The sequence below is a fragment of the Pholis gunnellus genome, assembly GCF_910591455.1.
Source record: "Pholis gunnellus genome assembly, chromosome: 22".
Lineage (NCBI taxonomy): Eukaryota > Metazoa > Chordata > Actinopteri > Perciformes > Pholidae > Pholis > Pholis gunnellus.
The window spans coordinates 10,730,197-10,753,643 of record NC_136549.1 but is presented as its reverse complement, the minus strand read 5'-3'; the positions used below and the strand labels follow the sequence as shown (position 1 = coordinate 10,753,643).

Genomic DNA, 23,447 nt, shown 5'->3' with positions numbered 1-23,447 from the left:
TCTATTGACTACCTCCAGAATAAATGTACAAAAACAGTTTGAAACATTTACAGATTCAAGAGGAAGCTTTTATAAGTTTCTTTATGATAAAAAAAAAGAAACCCATCTAAATGTTTTTGTATCTAAAGGGAGTTAAAGAAAGTTTCATTAAAGTCTCGCTATGAATTATGACATTTCCCGAGAGTCCTTGAACGCATCTGGCAGGAAGTTCAAACTTTAGCTCTCCGGACGCTGAGCAACTTTTTCTTAAGCTGCAGACAAATGCTCCTTTGTGTTCTTTACTAAAACTCCAAAGCAAATATGGTCCCATGCAAAGCGCTGAAATGGAGACAGTGTTGCGCAGGCAGCTACATTTGTTTCTGGCGTGTGGACGTAAGTTTAGTAAGCACAACGAGCGACTAACCGTTTGTGTGTCAGGGTTCAACTTCATTAGGTCCTTTAGGAGGAGCAATTCAAGGTAAGCCTGTTGTCTACACGTTCACGTAGTGCATACGTTTTATAGCTGCTAGTAGAAATGTGTGCCAGGGAGTGTGTACGGATTATTAGTCCACGTGTAGTAAATTAATGTAACACGGGGTTTTTCATTTGATTATTAGTTTGAGCACCATTCTTTTCCAGGTAGATGAATGATGATGATGATGATGATGATGATGATGATGATGATGATGATGATGATTGGTGGTCAAAAAGTCTTCAACTGTCATTTTATTGAAAGGGATCACATTTCAATCTAGTTCTAAATATTACATGTTGAATATATAGCACAGGCCCCACATTATATTTGTGTGCAAATAGTTGGGTTGAACGTATAATAATAAATAAACTGAGATAATTGACAAAGTAATCAATATGTTAAACAGAAAATATATATATATATATGATTGCCTGAATTGCATTGATATGGCTATTCTATTTATGTATTGTTCTTAGAATTATTATTATTGGTAATTATTTGCACTAAATGATTAAGCATAATATAACAGACATAATATAATGCTTACCTGTACTAGTTGCAATAATAATAAGATACAAGTCTTACGAATATTTTGTAAGTAATACCTTTTCTTTTTTTAGTCCTAAAAATATGAATTCACCCTTATATCTATTTAAGTGCATTTTTAGTTATTTATAAAACAGCCCGCGGGCACAGGGAGAGTTTTTAGAGGCGGTCACGTGATCAGAGGGCTTTGCACCTACGTCAGAGAAGCCGAGCTGGTGCCGACTAATGATCCACACCGTCCTGCTGCGTTTAAACTCCACGACTTACCTCCTGAAAGACATCTTCCTCCAAACGGCGGCAGTGACTGTTGCGTTTCCTCTCGCCGGTGACTTCACAGGCACATTGCACTTAAATGCACGACTGAATTGGAAACCCTCAGGGAACCGCATAGCGCCTAATAATGTTACCCAGCTCGCATTAACAAGAGTATTGTGGCTAACGTAAACGCAACAAACATGTCTCCCCGCTAAGAAAACAACTGGTGCTATTCTGTTGCGTTCAAGTTTCCAGGTGAGTTGGCTGAAAATAGCAACAACTGGCATGTTTTGTAGCCCGTAGCGATGATTGTGTTCCTCGACAGTGAGTGCACGGTGGCCCACGTTTTAATCTGTTACATACTATCACTGTAGTTTTACCCAAAAGGGACACATTTAGCTGTGCTAGTTTTCTCTCACAATCTGCCACTGAGCAAGCGTTACTCAATTTCCTTCTTGTAGTTGGCAAAGAAGTTAATAACACAGCCAGTGTTATTGTTGCTGCTGTGTTTCCTGTCTGTGTCAATGTCTTGTTCACACATTGTAAACGGGAGATATTTGAAGATGTCTAAATATGTTGAGGCTGCTTATTGCATTCACTGTACTCGTTCATGTTCAGATTTGTGCTTGTGATCGTGATAATAGCTATTATGCAAATTTAGTTTGCTCAGTCTTAGTGACACCTAACTGAAATCTGGGCTAGGTAAATGTGGTTATCAGCATTTAAATGTCCTGTACAAACAGCTGCAGCCTGTGTTTTTCCTCAAATAACTTGGAGGTAACCATGTCTGATCACGTGATAGGAATATTGAATTTAACCTGACGACAGAGAAGAGGAGAAACTCTCACTTCAGGCTAGATGTTTTGCTTATGTGACCACATCGGGCACGCTGGCTGGCTCCATCTTTGTTTGCCTGTCAGAGCTCCATTGTTGTCCCAGAGAGTCTGTGTTTCTGTGCATTTTTAAAGTCTATTCACGCGGCCCGAGTGCATCATCAGCAGCACGCCATAGCTTTAAACGTGTGGCGTTCCCCAAAGAGGACCAGTGCGTTTTGTGGGGCTGTGTCTCTTAGCACAGCAGAGGATCCATCTGTTGGCCTCGCAACAATATCACGCTACCCAAGGACCCATGACTTACAATCATCTTCAATCAATATGGGATAGCAAAGAAGGCCACCCTCAAGTGCATTTCCTCATAAGTGCACGGAGGAATCGGTTACAAGTGGATGGTAGTTAGTCAGGGTGTGTGCTGCACTGTGCTGTGCATAATAGCAGGATAAGGAAGGGCTGGGATTAGACTCGCTGGCTTCGGAGTGTGCAGCAAATGTAGGTGTTTCTTCTCCTAACCCTAAACTAAGATGTCAAATTCACTCGTATGTTGCAACTTTTCTGACAAAAGTGGTTATTTCTTTTCGTCACACAGTCAGTTACCGGACTCCTTTTTTTTTAATTTTACCTGAGTCGGCTGAAACCAGACCTGTGGCACAGAGTAGGGCTCAACTCCCAGTTTAATATTGCACCACCACGTTTGAGGTAGATAGAAGAAATAAGTCTGAGACGTTTCAACTGTTGCACTGGGTACAGTTGGATGCTAGTTTGGCATAATCACTTCATATTTATAGTTAATTTGTCTTTTTTTTATGTGGATGATTAGTTTTGTGTCATGCATCAGTTACTTACGAATCAGTATTACACAACAGTAAAAACGGCTCTTTGTGTGTTTTTATCCGTCACCCTCACGAAGCAACTTGTGTCATCGCTTTTCCTGCCAACAAGATGTTAAAAGATAAGCTGTTAATACTGAGACCAGGGTTAGTATTTGGTGCTCTGTGGTAGCACTGTTTCACATAGCGTCCGTTGAATACAGTGAAATGCATCTTGCTGTGTGTCTGATTATCGTTGTTTTTTTCTCCTACGCAAACTACTGTGGTTTCATCTCAGCTGTTAAATGTACTCTGTTGTTGCTGCTGCTGTATGAATGTAACGCTGTCCTCCTCAGATGCTTCTGGTGCACCTTCAAGCAAGGCATGTGACAAGACGTGAGCTAACAGTCAAAAACTGTGTGTGTGTGTCTGTCTGTGTGTGTGTGTGCACACTAGGTGTGGTGGTGAGCCCATGGAGAAGCCGTCATCTTCAGGCAAAGCAGCTCTGGAGGAGAGAGATGGCCTGGTGGAGGTAAGCAGCCTGCACAACAACTCACGACGACATGTGATATGTGGTCAATTCTAACTTTAATACTAACAAATATGAGTTTCTGCTGTTCAAATGTGGTCGCACATTTTCACTGCAGACATTTCGACTTGCCATAGCAGGAGAAGCACGGGTGGAACAAAAACATTGAGGACGGCTCAATTTCATGCAAGTGTCCCAGCATGTCAAATAGCAGGCGCTGCTAATGTCAATGGAATGCAGTTGTTATCAGTGTTATTGATTACACTTGTGCTTTTCATACATGTGACATGTCAAAATGACCTCACGTTTTTTTTCAATTGTGAAAAGTTCTCTTTACGGTCACTGATGTTGACTTTCTTGACTCGTGCAGTAGCTGTTCAAGGGGAACGTTGCAGAAGTCTGTTTACAGGTTTTGGGGAATACTGCTGCATATGTGAGAACAATTTTTTTATCAAGCGTCATCTTTTTTTTAATTCCATGCATTCTTCTTCCTTGTCAAAACAGATCATTGGTTCTGCTGCATCGATTTGCAGCAGAACAAAGTTTTTTTTTTAACTGCTCATTGCGCAATACTAAATCAGTCCAGAGCTCTTGGCCAGATTGTTACAAAGCAACCAGAAGCTGAAAATATATTCCAAATTCATATTTCTTTCAATTTGGTGGCACAAGAGGGTGTCTTAATCATGGTTGGTTATTTGGTTGATGGTGCTAATTTTCCATCCTGTTTGAAATGCCTTGGAGAATGCAAATTGACTCCATCACTGTGTGTCTGTGTTTGTCCCTGTGCTCCAGGATGATGGGATGCTGAGAGGGGCCGAGGGTGGAGAGGTGGATGCTCGGACCCCGAGGAAGAGCAGCTCCTCTCGCTCCTCCCGCAAGAGCTTCCGCTTGGACTACCGGCTGGAGGTAAAACCTCACTTCCCATAATCCCCCTGACCATCAAAACCTCCTCTTCTACTTGAAACATCATCATCATTTCCATAACCCCCTTCCTTCAACATGCCATCCTTCCAGTTGGCGTATTGTATTTTAACCTGACGTTGTTTGAAATGCCATTCTTTAAAATAAATGGCTAAAATGTCACGGTTCACTTTGATTCTAGGAGGAAGTAACAAAGTCCTGCCGGGACAAACATGGCCGCTGGACCAACCCCTGGCCCACATGGCGGTTCCCCTCCTACACCACCCTGCTCAGATTCCTGTTATTGGATAAAAATCACAGCAATATACCAACTACTAAAGAGGTGTGTTATTAATATAGTAAACTTTTAAAGCCATTAACTACAGTTTGGGCTTTGTTTCATAATATTCCCAGTAATAGATGTTTTACAGTGATCAGTATTAGAGTTCATATACGGTGTTTCCCACCTCTCTTAGTCGTATCATTGCTCTTTGTCAACTCTCAAACACACAGTATTTCTAGTTTCTAGTTGAAACCTCGCTGAGCTCAGTAAGAGCTTTGCAGGCTTCAAAGACTCTCACACAGCAGCAGAAACCTGTTTAACCCCTTAACTGCACCCTGTGAATGTGTGTACAGACCAACAACCAGAGAGCTCATAGATCAAAAGTTGAATGATGGAAAGTAAGCGCGCAACATTTGACTTAACAGAGATGAAACTTCAAGGTACACAAAAGGAAGTTGGCCAGAGCTATTTTATTATTTAAAATAAATCCTGCAAGCAGCAACAAAAGCGTGTTTAGAGAGGAGCAAACCGTGCAGACTGTAACATGTAACAGTGAGCCTGTTATAAGGGTGACTGGGGATTACTGTTCATTTTTGAAAAGTATGATCAAATGAAGTCATAAGACTGAAACATTGTATTCTTCATAATGAATATGCGATTGTTTCTTTCTATCCCTGTCCTTCTTTTCTACTTATTTTCCCTACTGTATCCTTCCCTCCTCCTTCCTTCCACCTCTCTTTGTCCCTTTCTCCTTCCTGTGAAGGCTCTGGACAGTGAGCTCCCAGTGATGGAGCCGTACTTTGTCCAGAGCCCAGACCTGTCTGACTCTGGTCCGGGTCTGAGAGTCACCTGGCTGGGTCACGCCACAGTTTTGGTTGAAATGGACGGGCTGAATATTCTGACAGACCCAATGTTCAGTCAGAGGGCCTCACCGTTCCAGTTCATGGGTCCCAAAAGGTACAGAGGACCCCCCTGCACTGTGGAACAGGTACTTTTTGTTTTTTAATTTGTCCTTATAATTAATCTTAGGAAAAAAGCTAAGTCCTCAATCATATTATTTCTCCTGGGCCTAGTTTCATGTTTCAACCCTTCTGCCAACAGCTGCCCAGGATCGATGCGGTTGTCATCAGTCATTCTCATTATGACCATCTGGATACTGGCTCCGTGGCCAGTCTTAATGCACGCTTTGGAGGGGAGCTACGCTGGTAAGTATTGTGGAACTATTGTCAACAATAATGTTTTGAGATCCAGTCTTAATTTTATTCATCAGTTGTAGTTCAAGTATTCAGCTTACACTCTCAACCAAAGAGCATTATTCGAGTCTTCCATGATTTTGGAATAATTAAAGTATACCATCAAATGACAAAGAGAAGTTCTAGTATAAAATGTCATAAAAATATAGCATGTCAAAAGGGCATAATACATAACATTGAAAAATGTTTGTATATTATATATAAAAGAGATATTATACATGCATTAAAATGTGTTCCACAGGTTCGTGCCCCTGGGTTTGATGGACTGGCTGGTGAAGATGGGCTGTGAGAATGTGATGGAGCTGGATTGGTGGGAGGAGAATTGCGTCCCGGGTCATGATGATGTTACCTTCGTCTGCACACCCTCTCAACACTGGAGCAAACGCACAGCGCTGGACGATAACAAGGTAGTAATTCATTCATCACTATAAGAGTAGAGGAAATAATAGAGCACAAAGAGGGTTTCATTTTTTATTTTGAGTTGAAAGCGTATGAATGTAACTCCTCATATTGTTTGCTGTTTCTCTCAGTCTCTATGGGGCAGCTGGTCTATTTTGGGCCCGGATCATCGATTCTTCTTTGCTGGTGATACCGGCTACTGCACTTCCTTCCAGGAGATTGGCCGGCGCTTCGGACCATTTGACCTCGCAGCAATCCCCATTGGCGCTTACCTGCCCAGGTGCTGTAACACACACACACACACACACACACACACACACACACACACACACACACACACACACACACACACACACACACACACACACACACACACACACACACACACACACACACACACACACACACACACACACACACACACACACACACACACACACACACACACACACACACACACACACACCACTTCATTCGGTACAGCTGTTCTGGTTCTGTCATAAATGTTTTAATTCAATAAAGTTTAACTCCACCTAAATACAACGGTCAATAAAATCGAAGCCCTACACCCTTTTGTAAAGGTGGACTACGGCAAAGATTAAAACGGACACAAAAATGAACTTTGTTTTTCAGGGATATGATGCAGGGGCAGCATGTAGATCCAGAAGAGGCTGTTCGGATCCACCAAGACCTTCAGGCCAAACAGTCCGTGGCCATTCACTGGGGAACCTTTGCGCTGGCCTATGAGGTACAATATGCAGTTCATTAGTTGTGGTTTAAATTAACAGTTTCATTAAACAAATAAGAGCGGATGATGGAATTTGTTACTTTGCGATTAAGCTAATGTCATCGGCTCGCTTCCGCTACACTGCAGGGGTCAAAACAAAAGTCTTTTGGCACATTACTCGATAACCTCACACACGACGAGAGTGGGACCAGTGTAATTTAACTGTCTACAAGAAAAACGTCAAACTATTCCTTTAATGCACATTAAAACAGAGGTTGTGTTAATTAGTGACTGATCAGAGATGTGCTGCTTCAAAAAACACCTTGGCAATCAAATGTGGTTTCTCTCTGAAAGACAGTAGCCCACATCTACTGGCATCAAACTCTTGCTTAATTCGATTTTGGCTGCCGGGACCAAGTGTGACACGATGACTCAGCTACAATGAGATTGTGTCCTACTAGCTTAATCAACAGCACCCAGTTCATTAGGTTCTGCAATAAATCATATGGTCCTGGTGAACTGGACCGTGTTAGTCTGACAGGTGTTTCTATTTTTATATCCACCCCGTTCACAACACTGAGGCCAGAGTAGACTAAATAACAGAAACCTCTCTGTAGAAAGTACTGCAAAGTGAAATCAACACCTCACTAAAACATGTTGGAACCATAAGAAATGTTAATACAATTCTTTCCAGAAACAGCTGACCCATCATAGCATACCCATTCCATTCCAGTAATGTGTTGGTCACTATTATTATAAATCACAGCAGCCCAACAGAGCTCTGGCACCACAACAAGGTGTCATTGTTCGCTAACCCAGTTTAATGCAATCTCCAGCTTGCTACCGCACTTCGAAAGTAAAAAAACAATCACTTTTTCTCAATTAACATTTCATCCCTTCTTCATCAGTACTACCTGGAGCCACCGGTTCGTCTCAGAGAGGCCATGGAACAGAAAGGACTGAAGCAAGAATCCTTTTTCACTTTACATCACGGGGAGTCCCGCCTTTTAGCGTCACAGGAAGGAGACGTCTTTGACTGATCCTCTCTGTAACAGAGTGCAGGAAGTGTTTATCATATGTGATGGTCTACAGAAGTTTTAAAACATAGAGAATTTAAATGTTCTACAGCGCTGTAATTCTTTCCTCGTGAGAAACATTTGAATATGAAGTCACAAATACGATGTGTATCTGTGTAACAAAGCACAAAAATCAACTTCTTTTTTTTTATCCTAAGAAGTATAATTACCAATTTCGCATAGCTCATATTTGGAGACGTGGACTTGAGTTTTTGTGATCTGCACACTGCTTCAGGAAGCTTTCAGCCCTGAGGAGACCAGAGCAGTGACGTGTGTTCAACCACTGAACAAATACGTCTGCACGCTAATGTTGGTGTAAACTATCTGGTCAAGCATAAATGAAACTCACATGGAGTAACTGGTGCAGGGAACAATGTGGAGTTGAACCACAAACCTTTAGTATGAAACTGGACTGGAGGAAGATGCAGCTTCATGGTCACACACAGCTGGACTTTGAAGTTCCTGTGAGCTGTAATAAAACGGAAAACAATCAATCAGGTTATTTAGATTGGTGCTAGCTGATGCCACAATACAAAAGGTATTGTTTTTCTGAATGTACACTGGCCAACCCAAAACTACATGAGATGCAGAAGTGGAAGAAGAAATCTATTTGCCTGTGAAATGATTTCCCAACCACTGTATTTTAATAGAACGCTTTGTTAAAGAACTGTCGGATGCAGACTGAAGCTGAGCTGGGTTCACCTTCATGTCTTGAAAATAGTGCTTTTTAGTGTAATCATTTTCACTTCTTAGAACGCAAGTAAACTGATGTATTTGCTTCACAGCAAAAGTAGAATCATTTTAGTACTCGCTGTTAAAGTGATTTATTTTTTTATGTTTTATTCTTAACGTTGAAAGAACGTGGCTTAGACTTGATCCATTTCTTTCTCCCATTAAATATAACTTACATTTGAAATGTGTTTCTTTCTTGTCAACAGTTATAAACATGTCAAAAAAGCCAGAGTACAGCACGTCAACAGAACTTTATCGAGAATAAGTGAAAAAGCCAGACTACAGTCCAAGTAGTATGGCAAAAAAATATTTTAAAAATCGTTGTCATGTCGATTAAAGTAAGTACTGTATGTCAAAGAAAAGTCATAAAAACGTCATAGAATAGCATGTAGAAAAAAAAGTCATAGTATAGCATGTCGAAAGTCATAAAAGTCATAGTATAGCATGTCGAAGAAAGTCATGAAATCCCCAGATGGCCCAGGTATAAAATGCACGCCTGCCACTGCTCTAATGACTCTCCTATCCTTCCTCGCCTGCATAGCACACCTTGCACTGTGAAAGAGAATTACACAAGATGGCAGTGTCTGTTAAGTTTTCTCATACAAATATGGACTTCAACCAAAATATTGCTTGATATTATCTTAATAATTTGAATGTTTCAAGGAAAACTGAAATGCAAGTTTGTTTGAAATGTGTCTCTGGTCTTATGTAGATGAGGCCTTAAAGCAGAAGATTTGAAATACAGTGGAACCATTTCTAGTGCCTTCTTCCATTGAATGCAAATCTCTGTCAGTACACCAGAGATACACGTTTAGGTTTGAATATAAAGCGAGACAGAGTTCAAATTCAAATTATTATTTTTATCATCCATTAATAAAATAAGTTCAGCTTCAACCAACAGAGTTGGAGTTTCTTTTACATTCAAAGTGTTAAATAAAAACTTTTTTTTGACAGCCAAAGTTACTCAATAGCCCTCTTGCAGAGATATTTGACAATTATAAAACATTTCTTCCGCATGTGCACCTGGGATGTGTTATCACTCTGCATCGTTCAAAAGAAAAAACAGGGAAAAGGTTTCTCGTCCCAAAGAAGCCATGTTCCAGCTGGGAGCACACACTCAAATAAAAGCCAAATTCATATTTTTGTACCAGTCAGCATGAGGTGAGACTTGTTTCTAGGGATGGGTGACCACATCTTCTAAAAAAATAATTTAGTTTAAACAGATCCCTAATGATCTTGAGTCTCCATAACACAGCACCAAGTGTCACTGGGTGTCAGGAATGTCGTCATGGCTCAGCGTTGTTTGCACACGTCTCTGCATCAGTGTGTCTCTGCTGTCCGTTCGACCCTCCAGAGCAACGTCGCGAGAAGTCCAGAAAGATGCCGTCGAGCTCCGGCTCCGAGTCCAAAGACTCCGGCACGTGGTCCGTCATGATCTCCAGACTGGACGAAGGACTGGGACCGGAGCTCGTGTCTTGAGCCAGCGCTCTGGAGGATGCGGGGGAGTCTGACACCAGCGAGCCAGCGCAGTGTGTGTCCTCGCCTGGGGAAGGCTCTGGGAGGATGCAGGGGGAGGGATTCTGTGGCTGGAGAGGGTGGGGACCTGAACGGAGACCGACGGAGGTTTTAGAGTTAAGCAAAATAAGGATCAGTGTGTTGAATGTGATCACAACTCCCGAGGTCTCTTATCGATCAGCTGCCTGCTTTTGGTCTTTACTGTGGAGAGTGCAGCAGCTTCAGGGCTTAAATAAACCAAGAACCATTTTGGGCCAGAATTGAATACGTTGAAATGTGACTACTTTCACACTGAATTTCCAAATATTCAGCGTTTTTCTAAATGTTTTTGCCTCAACCCACACAGCTTTCTGACACCTTTTGAGACAGTTCACTCCATTCAAATTATTTCAGGCATTTTAAGATTAAAAAGATGGGTTTGTGCAAAAAAGTTAAACTTAAAAGGTCTGAGATTCTGCACCAAAACACACCGTTTAAAGAGTAATCTGAGCCATTGATCACTCCAGCAATAATAGCATCTTGCCATCTTGAAATCTGCTGATGCCAATGATTTGTTCGGTCCCTTATCACCGGGGTAGCCGTACCTGAAAGTGCAGCGGAGGCCGTGGAAGCTGGAGAGTGGTTGGCGAGGCTGGATGTGCTGCTGTTGCTGGTGGCAGTTGTTGTGGATTCCGCCAAAGAGCTGCTCTCCTCCAAGCAGGACGTCATCTCAGAGACGGAGTGCCGTCTGATACCTGTGCCACCTCCTGCGGAAGAGTCGGTGTCATACTCCCCCACAGGGGTCAGCATGGGAATGTTGTAGCTCTTGGAGCGTACCACTGTGTTCTTGGCGATGGGGGAGTTTCCTGGTTTGGAGGGCCAGGAGCGCTGCAAACGCTTTTCTGGAGAGAGAAGGAGCGAGAAAGTAAAGAAAGACTGCTTTATAAATTTGATTGCTTTATAATTGAAAACACGCAAAAACACCACAGAGTGCAAGTGCAGGAGAACACACGAACACATAGGTGAACATGGCGCTTGTAACTTTTAAAAGCACTTCCGTGGTTCGTCATCTGTGAACACATCTACACATGTACATACCTAAAACGCAGGAGGAGCAGTGCAAATTATTGGAAGATCCATCTCTGGAATATAACCCATGAGTGCCGAGGTAGGGAGAGACCACCTTCTGGATGAGAGCCTCCAGACGAAGGTAGTCGTCTGTTACACCTTTAGATTCATGGACTCCCTGCATCAGACACACACACAAACACACACACACACACACACTAGTTTGCGTTAGCCAGTAATTGCTGCTGGGTGTTGGTTTTAGGTCAACACAGCACTTTACTACGAACTGAGAGCATGAGTAAGAAAAAGATTTGCATCTGCTATCGCAGCGCAATCACAACCAATTTCCTTAATGTGAATAAAGGGGCCGTTTCTCCCCATGACAGGACACTTGCAACTGTGCATGCATCCTGCTTCACCATGCACCCACTCTGCGTGTGTTGAGCCCTCATTGCCCTGTTTATTTCAGATGGGTCTTCATGTGGGGCCCAAATTGTTTCTTCACCGTCGCCAGGAAACACACGCATTACAGCTTTGCTGCAAGGCACAAACCCCCCCACTGTGCACTTAGCATCAGCTTGCTTTTAAGTAAATCGGTGGCAAACAAATTACCCTCGTAATCAATGGGAATCAATATGGTGCTGCTTTACAAACTCAGAGCCATGAAGACAAACAAAGTACTTTTCTGTTTGAAAGGTTCAGGCTCTTTGTTTCCATAGTAGTTGGAGTCGACTCAACAAATTTGAATACACTTGAGACCAAAATGTTCACGCTGAGGGGTGTGATACATGTGGGCCACAGAGACCTTACCCCAGAATCTTCAAATCACAATCGAGAGATCAATCATTGTTTCAGTTCTCTGAATCGTTGAGCATATGCATCGAAACCGCAGCACAGACACGAACCACATCAATGGACCAGACTTCGGCGAATTGGCGTCACAGAACGGAAGGGAAATTACCAACAGATGAAACAAGAAGTCGCAAAACATTCAGTGCAGAGTTGTATCTCTCTTACCCCCCAAACCTCTTGTCTTAGCTGCCCTGCTTTTTGTATCCTCAACTCTACCAGTTGGTTTGATATTCATTGTGGCCATTTTAAATTACTCTGCAGCATCTGTACACAGCAGATAAAACAGGAAAATAAACACGTACAGTTGTCTATTCTTGCGTCCTGTGTCTTGCTGATTTTCCTGTTTTTGCGAGAGCAAAAGGGTCTTAAAAAGGACAGTGTAAACATGGTTAATTCACACAGGCAGGGTGCAGAGGGTACCGAGTGGTCATGGGAAGACGACTCTGTATCTCCTCTGAGATTACTTCCTGTGAGATCCCTTTGCAAGAAAAAAAAAAAAGTCAGCCGCTCTCTGTACCCTCTGATCCTCCATCTGTTGTCACTTACCCCTCAGCCTACTGCAGCCATGGATGTCTGTCTGTGCGAGCCGTGTGTTTGAGAGAGTGTATGTGTGTGTGTGGGGATATAGGGTGAGAGATTGTAAGCCAAAGAGGATGACAAGGAAAGGAAAAGATAAAGAGAGAGAGAGAGCGTGTGTGTGTGTGTGTGTACCTGTAGTATTAGCAGCATCTGTATGATAGAAGGGGGAACTCTGGCTCGGGGTCGACACAGAGCCTCGTCCAGTTTCAGGTTGAGGGCGATGATGTTCCTGAAGTGGAGGAGAGCCAACTGACGCACTGATGGCTCCTTTCCCTGTGGACACACATGTCAACACACAGTTTTGTAATGGAAATATAAGCATGTGAGTGCGAGTATAGTTGTGTGTGTGTGTGTGTGTGTGTGTGTGTGTGTGTGTGTACCTGTACAGGATAGAAGATGGCCTGCAGCATGGACAGAACATCACAGAAGAAGAAGTCCCATGTGTCGGCCAGAGAGTCCAGCAACTTCTGACCTATAACACACAATGCATGAAGACAAAACAACCAATCACCACAAAGTCAAAAGACATTACCGTCTGACCGGCACATGCAGGCAACAGGAGACAATGCGCTGGGATATTCTGGAAAAGATCTCCGCATCATGTTATCTGAGAACTTCATGTGACTAGTTCTCATTGCAGTGGATGTACAGGTTCCTTATTCCATGCAAATTATTCACGTCTGTAATGATGACAGAGCCCGCGCTTTGCAAAGGAAAAATGATGATGCTTCTATTTCTGAGAATATATTTAGATATTCTCAAGGCTTTGCAATTTGCTGCATAGGTCTGTGCATGCATGTGCGTGCACACAGACGGACACACACACACACACACTACTATTGCGTGAGCCAGAACAATGGGTCTGAGTCATTATATGTACCGCAGTGGTTTCTGGCTCATCTTAAATTTCTCCCTAACTGGATGTTATGTGTTGTGTGACGTATTTCATCACTTCCTATCTGGTTGCTGTGACGACAGCACTGACAATCGAGTCAGAGTGTGTGTGTGTGTGTGTGTGTGTGTGTGTGTGTGTGTGTGTGTGTGTGTGTGTGTGTGTGTGTGTGTGTGTCAAAGGTGCTTCAAATAAAGGTCACACATTTGCCACAACAAAGAGAACAAATTGATTTCAGTGTCTTTTTCTCACCTCCTCAATGGCTCCTTCTCCCTCTGACTGTGTGTGTGTGTGTGTGTGTGTGTGTGTGTGTGTGTGTGTGTGTGTGTGTGTGTGTGTGTGTGTGTGTGTGTGTGTGTGTGTGTGTGTGTGTGTGTGTGTGTCTCTGCGTGTGTGTACATACAAGTGTGTACTGCAGAAAAAGGTCCATCACACTAACAGTTCAAACAAATAGTTCAAGGGCCAACCTGGCGTCCGACATTTCAGTTTTAGGTAAAAACTCTTAAGTCTCCACTCAGTTTCCCTGCAGTGACTCGCTGGCTCTGTGAACATTCTTCACCAAAGCCAGAAGACACCAGCAAACTAAAAGGTCTCGGTAGTTTCGGCGTCGCTTGTATCATGCAGAGTTCTGCTTACCTTCATAGAAGTGGATCTTGTCTCTCAGTATCACCATTCCTTTAGTGAGCAGCTGGTTCTGAAGGTACTCCGTGAAGAAGGAGCCCAGCTCCGTCTTCAGCAGCTGCCTGTATAAAAAAAAATAGGAGTGCAAAATGAGTGCCTGTGTATACTGTAAGCGGGGACACACACACACACACACACACACACCATCAGTGATACTTCTTTAACGTGAACCATAAATAATTAGTTCTAGTGAACTGGAAAGCGGCGGTGTTTAAACAGCAGCAGATTCAGGAAATGAGAAAAGACGTTTGATCACACTGAAAACAAAAAAACATTTTCCACTGATGAACCGGAGAGAACACAGGTCGAGATTAGCGCGACAGCTCACTTGCTGTTATTACAGGAAGAGAACACTTGACCTTTAATCTTTATCTAATCTTCGTCATGGCTACTGCCGGGTTTCCACAACGTGATGTGAAGCGTTCATGTTGTTCAAGTTCATTACAACGGCTTGAGTCAGTGCGCGTGCATGTGCAGCGTGTGTGTGTATGTGTGATATTTACTGTACAGGTTTGACAGCCATGTCTCAACTGCCCTCGGCTAAACTGTAATTAAACACACTGTGACCCCTCTGTAACCTCCACCTGTCATTTCCCCTTTTAACTTGAAGGTGTTTCTGAGAACAGCAGGAGAAAGAAGGAGTCGCTGAGAGAGACGCGACAACAAAAACAGTCACTGGCCACGTGTTAATGTGTCATTAAAGGCTAAATTTAGCACGCTGAAGCTGCCATTTTGTGTATATGGGAGCAAGGGAAGGTGGGAAATTACAGAGTATAACACTACAATTTAGTCAAATTTCTTCCTGAAATACAAAACCAGCTCAAGCTAAACATTCGCAGAGCTCGTGTGAAAGTCAGCGAGAGACGTCAGAAAAGAGACAGAGAGCTCACCTGACACCTTCGTTCAGAGTGTAGAGTTCATTTTCCCCCAGATCCTTCCTCTGGAAAACTGAGATCACTGCGTTGTGGATGCTGAGTAGAAGCACACGGAAGCATTTAGTGGACAAATATTAAGACTAATGTGTAGAATGATAGAATAATATTACATTAAGCAACAATGTGCATGATCACTACATGGCTAGCTGCTGAGAGGCAGCATTTCACACACAAAAAGATGATTTCCATTGCTTCAAATCGAGATACATTGTAGAATTGCAACATAAATACTAAATAAAATTGTGCAAACTGTGAATTTGCACAAAGAAGCTGTACAATATAAAGTGTAAACTAAATAAAAGACAGCAGAAAACAAGAAAGGAGAGTTAAACATAAAAAGGTCAGGAGGGGGCATGAACCCCCCCACCCCCCATCTCACCGAGCGCTCCTGCTTTCACCCTCTACTGTCTAGTGTCAAATAAAGCTGAAACACCAGAAGAGTAACCAGAGAAAAAAGAGAGAGAGAAGAAAAGGCTCAAGAGGCAGAAGGAGATGAAAGGAGGAGTGAGTGGTGGATGGAGATAAAAGTAGATAGATGATGGACCCTCAGGGGAGAGAGACAGAAAGAGTTGGTGCTTATGTGTGTTTGTATTCACAGCATGAGTAATGGCACTAACAGAGCTTTACAGCCAGTGATGCTTATTCTGGAAAGAAGGCCCACAAACACACAAATGTCCGTGTGTGTGTGTGTGTGTGTGTGTGTGTGTGTGTGTGTGTGTGTGTGTAAACATACAGGCGTGACAGCTTAAATAGGGTTGTATGCCAGACCCAAAAAAATACATATTTTCACATTCAGTCAAATATGTCAAGTGAACCAACATGGCTCATGCTTCAGACCACGGCTCACACACTAACCTGTTCCAAGTGGCGTTGGCCCCGGCCCTTCTCTGCTGGGTCCCTCTGTCCCTGCTGCACTCCTCAGCCAGTCCTCCCTTATCTCCTCCTCCTCCTCCTCCTCCTCCACCTCCTCCTCCTGGGGTTTTCGCCTGCGAGAGGTCGGTCAGACTGGAGAACGTGCTGCCACCCAACCTCAGCTTGCTGTGGAGACTCCTCGAAATCCAAAAGATAGAAAGAGAGAAACAATTAGAAGAAGAAACTGCAGAACATTGTGTTACTGGATGAAACTGGTGGAGCCAAGCCCACTTTCCACTTACGCTGGTGGAACCTAGTGACAGTACATAAAGTGTAAAAGTCACCCAAAGACAATAATAGGAGTTTTATTTTTCCCTCAAAAGCTAAATGTTTTTGTTAGTGAACGGTAAGTACAGTGAATTTTGTTTCAAGAAACTGCTGCGCACATAAACACTTTAATTCTTCCCGACTGTAATGGCTGACATTACATTTCACTAATAGATGATTACTTTTCATTAGCCATCTGTTGACTGTACACAAGCGTATACTATGCACCATACTGCTTTGAAAAGATACAACACAGGAGAGAGACAAGTGGCTACAGGGAGACAGTCAGGAGGAGAGTGAATTGAAACTGAAGGAGAAACATTTAAATAAAGAAAGGGAGAAAGGAGTACGCTGGAGAGCGAGAGAGGAGGTGAAAGTAAGACATGAGCGGATAGACGGCACGAAAGAGGAAGAATGAGGAGGAAGGCAGGAATGAAGCAAAAGGAGGTATAAAATATCAGAGCAGAAGAGAAAAAAAAGAAAAAAAGTGAGGAATAGACACACTATGAAGAGGAAAAAAGAGGAGAGAGAAGGAGTGTATAGAGGGAGGTACAGGCAGGCTAAATATTCACAGGTTGGTCCATGGAGGAGAAACAAACAGCGAGTTCAGTTCAGAGCGGTGCAGGGGAAAACAAAACAGCAGATTCTATTGAATCCCTAGATTTAAACATGTGGAAGTAATAATCGTTAGTTTTAGTTCAGGGTCTCTGTTGAGGTTGGGAATGTACTTCTGATGGTTAGGATTAGCAGGAATGCATCGTGTCAGTGAGGGCCCTAACAAGTACAGAAGAAGAGGAACAAAGTCAAAATGTGGTGTTAAAGCTGAAACTCAAAAGGCAGAAACTATGTCAGGAACAGGTAATGAAACAGTGTTCTCTCCCACAGGCATGTACAGCATATGTGTGTATGTGTGTGTATGTAAATGTTTAATCTGCACATAAGGCAAAACTTACACACTACAAACACAGTTATACATATATTTCTGCAGTGTCTATATTGTAAAATGAATCAAAAATACTTTCAGTCATTCATTCATTCAAATAACTAAACCAGCACTTTCTGCAAAAGTTGAAAAGTTGAAGTCCACACACACACACACACACACACACACACACACACACACACACACACACACACACACACACACTAAGTACTTACTCCAGTAACTGAAAAGGTACCACATATCCCCACTCCATGAGTGTGTGTGTCACACTGAACAGAACGAGAGTTTGATGAAAGAAAGGATGAAGACGTGGAAGACAAAAGGTGTCTCTGTCCTCATGGGTCTCTATCTCACTCGTTCACATGCCCTTTCTCTCTCATTTCCCTTCTCTCCCTCCTACTTCTTTTACTTTAACTTTTTTCTTCTCTGACCTCTTCTCTCTCTCTCCTTTTGCCAGTCTGTGCCAGTCGGTGACCATGTGATGTGAGCTTTTGTGCCAGGCGAACAAAGGAACCCTTTGAGGTTCAGGAGCTGCCAAGAGGGAGGGGAAGGATTTAAAGGTGACACACATTTCACTTCCTCCTCCTCCTCCTCCTTTTCTGTCTGTGAGGGGCCCAGGAAAGATATAAGTTGTGTTCAAGCTGTAAATCAAATGCTGGCTTGATTCATCACATTGAGTTTGTCTGTGTCTGCTTTTTACTGTCCTCTGCTCTGGAATTATTCACTTTTTCTTCTTTGTTTTTAATACCTTTGTAATGATCCATGGCCAACTGAATTTTATTGAATTTGGGCACAAAAGGAAGAAGAAAGAGGAAAAAAAGGGGCTGAAAGGAGATGAAAAAAAGGAAATCAGAAGCATGTAAAAGAATATGGCAGGGAAGAGGGGAGACGGTGTGTGTGTGTGTGTGTGTGTGTGTGTGTGTGTGTAGGTGTGTGTGTGTGTGTGTGTTTGGTCCGTCTGTCAACCTGGATCTTAGTTCAACTCCACATAAATAGGTCAGTGTGAGAAACAGAAGCCTGGGGTTCAGATAGACACACAAGCACACAACTTTCGTCAAAGTAAGGATGCATTTCCAAATTCTCTCAGAAAAGGTGCCGTGATGAACACCGTGCAACTGAATCTACAAACACCTGAAGAGTGGATGATGCAGAGCAGAAGATACAGAGACTCAGAAGAAACACTGAGTTGTCAGCGTGATGGAAAAAAGGGTTCTATATTTAGTAAATTAAAGATTGGGTGAAGCAACCCGGAAGTTAGATACTCTTTGTTTGTGGCGCTGATACAACAGGAAGAGTTGTGAGAGAAAATGCTGCGGTCTAATTACTAAACAAAGGAGGATAAGGGGGATGTTTGCATGACTGAAGGAATGAATGAGGTCATCGAGGAATGTGTGTGAGTCACTTTCATCTACCTTTTTGTGTCCCAAAGAACGGGGACAAAGAGAGCAAAGGGAACAGAGTATTGGAGATTCAGTAAAAACTCTCTGAATGAGACCTGCTGGCTGATGTGAAAGTGTGTGTAGGGGTGTGTGTGTGTGTGTTGTTACCTCCTAAATGAGCCTTCTCGTTCCATGTTAGCCTAAACAGACAGCTGCTACTTAGGGACCGCTCAGCAACCACCGCTGATGATTCAGCATCTGAAACAGGTAGAATTAGTGGCAGAGAAAATCATCTTCATTTCAAACAAAACCGCCTGAAGTAACAAACTTAACGGGCTTTTGTAGAGAAGATTTTCTAGTTTGAACCCCGAGTGAATCGACCTTCTTCCCAGGAGACTTTTTTAAAACGTCACAGTATGAAAAGCACAGGTGTAAACAATAAAAATGATAGTGCTGGAATTTGATTTAGCTGCTTCAGTTTTCAGGCTCCCTGGGACACTGGAACAGAGCGGAGCCCTCGTTAACGTTATCAGTAACACCTGTGATGTCTATGATGTCTATGACATGCACACGCTGTGTATTTTAAGTAAACAAACCTCATGAAACCTGAAAAAAACCCATCTTGATTACTTTAAAGTGGAAGAGTTTTGCATGAAAAAAATATACCCTTAAAGAAAAATAGAGCTGCGTGGCTTTAAAAAGCAGCTCTGGGTAGCATTTGAAATGTCTAACTTCCCATTGAAAGTATCAAAACATGACACTGTGACAGAGACACATGCACCCCCCAGTACCTCCACACATCTGACCTGGGGACAATGGAGTGAATAGGCCGAAAGCAACACATATAGACTTCAACAGTTTTGACAAAACTGTGACGTGAAAGATGCTTTACTGTACACAAGTGGTTTTAAAGACATCAGACAGTTCATAGCATTCCCCCTGTTGTTAAAACATGAGCTGCTTGGACTTCCTAGAGGTTTAGAAACGTGCCGGAAGTAAACCAGGCTCTCGTTGCATGTCACACCGCTGTCTGCATCCCTGCATTTCCTGTCTGTGTAGCCACTGTCACTATCAAATAAAAAGGCACAAAGCCCCCACAATACGGAACATTAAAAAAAAGATATATGACGAGCTCCAAAGTGCTCATTTACTTGTGGAGTAAAATACTTCAGTACTAAGTCAGACAGATATTCACAGACAGACAGACTGACTCTACTCAGCGTCTAGCTAACTAGACACCGTAATCTAATCAAATTACACTAAAGTGGGTGAGACAGAAATTTGATCCTACCACAAACTCAAATGCCCCCTATAGTCACCGATACTCTCTCACTCTCTCTCTCACACACACACACACACACACACACACACACACACAGATAGAATGACAAACATCAGGCAGGTTTGTAGTACAGGGCCAACTAAGGTAAAGCTGAGGCTTCCTCCTGACTGTCACTGTCATATTTAAAGGCAATATGGCTGCTCCTCATATTCATATTTGACTTGTAACGACATAAAAAATTAAAATCTGTGTCCGATTTAACAGTTCCAGCGATGTTTTTAGACTTTTGCAATCAAGTTACCTCACTGAAAGCTTTACTTTGTTAAAACAGTTTTATTTTCAAATGTACTGTGCATGTGGTTTGGGCACCGGATAGATGATAGATAATCAAAGTCAGTCTAGATGAAACCTGCCATGTGTTTGTCTGCTGGTGAAGAGTCTCCAGTGGTTCAAGCTTTACTTCCTGGAAGTTGTATTTGTCAAATATAAACTTTGACCTGCTGTTGCCTGGCATTTACAGTTGTACCTGTTGCCTAGTTTATCTAAATATCTATTTACTTTTTTTTTATAATCTTGTTTTTTTAGTTTTCTCTATGAAGCACATTTCTGTTGACCAATGTGTTTTCAATTCCTTCTATTGGAATGAGTACTCTGCAGAAGAGGTCAAGCCGATTTGGTACCAGAAAGGCACCACTTTCAAGAATACTGTGGTGTTTGTTTATGGTAAAAAAAACAGTGAACGATAGATAAACGTCACCGTGACTATGGTCAATCACACTTGGCTCTGCAGAGGGAAATGTCTGCATGTCCTGCTGCCTGTCTCTGACTAATTCCTTCTCATGCCACCCTTCAGTGCGGTTCGATGCCTTGCTTAAGGGCTCTTGTGGTTTCATGGATTGTGGTTTTGGGAGCTTAAAAGTGTTTCTCATACAGCCTCTGCCTCAATTTTCATGAGCAGTGCAGGATATGAAACCAGTGAGCTACCCACATTTAGAATCCTGACTTCTCTGAATGTGAAGCCTCCTCCTCCTCCACCTCCACCTCCTCCACCTCCTCCACCTCCTCCTCCCTCTCAGCAGACAGTTTACATTGTAAGTAGATATCAGGGGCTAAACTGCAAAACAATTACAGCCATAATCTGCTTCAACACACACACACACACACACACACCAACCATTCTGCAGACTGGCAGCACAACAGGGAAATGACCACCCTGCACCCGACTGCGAGAGTCAGTGTTGCCTGAGTCTTGCAGCAGGGTTTGTCTGCTCTACCTCTGGCAGGAGACCAAACCACGAGTTGGACGCTCTGCCGTGGCCTGCAAATCATTGGTGTCTGCTTTTTAAGAGCAATCCTACCCTGACAACATTGCTTAAGTCTGCTTCCTGTCTACTAGCGTTTAATAAAACACTTTCAAATCACGCACGGCTCAGAAATCTTGGAGTATGGTGCATGAAGACTGCCATCAAAAACACTTTGGAGAGGAATTTAATCTTAGGACAAATCATAATGCCATATGGAGTAAAAAATGGAAGTGTGAGCAATTTAAGCCATATTTTTTTTTATAGTAAAAGTTTTTCTATCGGTGTAAAACTGCTGAGTTGATAATGTTTATACATCGGCTCCTATACTCACTTTTTCAGAAGTCCTCCTCGCTCCCTTTAAAATCAAGTGTTCTCTATGTTTATTAAATCCCGCACCAAAAATTTTTTTTAAAAAGCCAAAAATAACTCCTTGGGTGAAGGAGGTTTACGTGGCGCGGAAGAGTCCACCTTCACGGTTCTTTAGCGGCGATAACAGCGCGTGAGGACTGCGCACGTTTCCCCTGAAAAGATCCGACGTTAGGAGCCTTCCTGGACCCGCGTGAGCAGCGAGCTGTCAGCGCAGCTTTCAGGACTGTCCGCGAGCGTTTGAGAGAGGGAGGAAGTGAAGGAGGTGAGAGAGAGAGAACGTGAGAGAGTGAGGAGAGAGAGACAGAGAGAGAGAGAGAGAGAGAGAGAGATAATGATGGTGTGTGTGTGTGTATGTGTGCAGGGGTCGGTGGGAGAGAGAGAGAGAGATGTAGCCTAGCAGCCTATGGAAAGTGTTGGCGGTTTAGTGTGTGCGTGTGTGTTTGTGGGTCGCGTATATTACAGCATGCATAACAGTTAAGAGGACAGATAAAGAGCAATAAAGAAAGAAAATATGTTGGCTTTGTGCTCTGCTACTTTGTACTTATTCATTTCAACTACAGCCAGAGTTTTTGAGGCAGATGAGAGCAGCTTTGTCAGCAGGTTTTAAAACAAAAGGAGTCTTAGTTGACAGCACAGTGGACTCCCATCATGTTTAATTCATAATGAAATAATTCATGGCCAAAGCGATACAGCAGCAGCAGCAGCAGCCCACTCAAAACACTGGACACTGAGTGCGTTTACTGCCGGAGGAGAAGGCCCACTGAGCAGCTACACAGCCTTCTGTGTGTGTGTTTTAATGGGTGTGTTTTTCACTTCTGAGCCAAAACTTGCATTTTCAAGTTCTCACAGATCTCTGCATTAACCACAGAGCTCAGTGTGTCACATCAGTCAAACCGCACTCTGTCTGCAGACTGCATATTACTGTAGAGCACTACACACACGCATAACAATGTGGGTAATAAGGAACAGGTTTGTAATAGCAAAGTCTACTGGTCAAGGCCAGATTGTATCTTGAAAGTTCTCAGGACCATAAAACACCCACATGCACACACACACACACCCACATATGCACACACACACAAAACACAGGCACCTGGAAAAATACAGCTCGCCCAGAGTTCACTAATCACTTAACATTATATAAACAGAGTGTTACTAATGTCTCTGCGCACACACACACACACACACACACACACACACACACACACACAGATCTTGCAAACACAGTATTTTGGAACATACAGATACTGTAGACATGCTCACAAAAACACAATCACATGCAGTATTTAATGATGGCTGGCACACCACATATCAATCAGTTTCTAGACTCGATGAGGTGTGTGTGTGTGTGTGTGTGTGTGTGTGTGTGTGTGTGTGTGTGTGTGTGTTTGATCATGTGACCAGCAAAAACCTGCAGTAAATGAGTGATGTGAGTTTTTCTTGCAGTTAGCGAGTGTTGCTTTCGGGACATTCTTTCACGCTTGAGACTTGAAGAGAAACTGGTTAACAACTAGTGTGTGTCTGAGTGTGTGTGTGTGTGTGTGGTGGGGGGGGCACTCGCCTTTTTTGCGAGACAAAATGGGGACAAATGCACGTCCCCATAATGTAAATCATTACATTCTAGCGTGAAGACTTGGGGTAAGGTTAGAGGTTAGGTTCAGGCCGTCCCTAAAAGTCATGAAAACACGACTGTG

General features: G+C 42.9%; 2 protein-coding genes across 5 annotated transcripts; one reads left to right on the top strand and one right to left on the bottom strand.

Moving 5' to 3' along the window:
* Window positions 1-239: 239 nt before the first annotated feature.
* Window positions 240-8,242, top strand: napepld (N-acyl phosphatidylethanolamine phospholipase D). Of its 3 annotated transcripts, none has more exons than XM_079183738.1 (10): window positions 240-457; window positions 3,354-3,429; window positions 4,219-4,332; window positions 4,529-4,669; window positions 5,373-5,597; window positions 5,711-5,814; window positions 6,104-6,269; window positions 6,393-6,541; window positions 6,895-7,009; window positions 7,897-8,242. In XM_079183738.1, exons 1-10 carry the CDS (start codon window positions 309-311, stop codon window positions 8,026-8,028), a joined length of 1,371 nt encoding a protein of 456 aa, XP_079039864.1. In that variant the 5' UTR covers window positions 240-308; the 3' UTR covers window positions 8,029-8,242. The 3 variants fall into 3 exon arrangements, with proteins under 3 accessions (XP_079039864.1, XP_079039865.1, XP_079039866.1); XM_079183739.1 differs by having other exon boundaries at window positions 4,532-4,669; window positions 7,897-8,031; XM_079183740.1 differs by lacking the exon at window positions 240-457 and adding an exon at window positions 1,213-1,510.
* Window positions 8,243-10,075: 1,833 nt separating this feature from the next.
* On the bottom strand, window positions 10,076-21,989 carry LOC306713895 (proline-rich protein 5-like). 2 transcript variants are annotated; one of them, XM_079183736.1, is made up of 10 exons: window positions 21,716-21,989; window positions 18,967-19,056; window positions 16,153-16,347; window positions 15,253-15,333; window positions 14,318-14,424; window positions 13,170-13,261; window positions 12,922-13,062; window positions 11,389-11,536; window positions 10,896-11,192; window positions 10,076-10,399 (listed from the first exon to the last, which is right to left on the bottom strand). In XM_079183736.1, the coding sequence occupies exons 2-10, from the start codon at window positions 18,990-18,992 to the stop codon at window positions 10,083-10,085; spliced, it is 1,404 nt and encodes a 467-aa protein (XP_079039862.1). In that variant the 5' UTR covers window positions 18,993-19,056; window positions 21,716-21,989; the 3' UTR covers window positions 10,076-10,082. The 2 variants fall into 2 exon arrangements, with proteins under 2 accessions (XP_079039862.1, XP_079039863.1); XM_079183737.1 differs by having other exon boundaries at window positions 16,153-16,335.
* Window positions 21,990-23,447: the final 1,458 nt, after the last annotated feature.

What these genes read in the sequence shown, in the direction of transcription:
- LOC306713895 (XM_079183736.1), bottom strand. Translation starts at nt 18,992, where the DNA reads ATGGAACGAGAAGGCTCATTTAGGAG. An exon ending in CGAGAAGGCTCATTTAGGAG is followed by an intron (nt 16,348 to 18,966) that starts GTAACAACACAC and finishes TTGGATTTCGAG; the next exon opens with GAGTCTCCACAGCAAGCTGA. An exon ending in GCCAACGCCACTTGGAACAG is followed by an intron (nt 15,334 to 16,152) that starts GTTAGTGTGTGA and finishes GCTTCTACTCAG; the next exon opens with CATCCACAACGCAGTGATCT.
- napepld (XM_079183738.1), top strand. Translation starts at nt 309, where the DNA reads ATGCAAAGCGCTGAAATGGAGACAGTGTTGCGCAGGCAGCTACATTTG. An exon ending in ATATACCAACTACTAAAGAG is followed by an intron (nt 4,670 to 5,372) that starts GTGTGTTATTAA and finishes CTTCCTGTGAAG; the next exon opens with GCTCTGGACAGTGAGCTCCC. An exon ending in CCTTTGCGCTGGCCTATGAG is followed by an intron (nt 7,010 to 7,896) that starts GTACAATATGCA and finishes CTTCTTCATCAG; the next exon opens with TACTACCTGGAGCCACCGGT.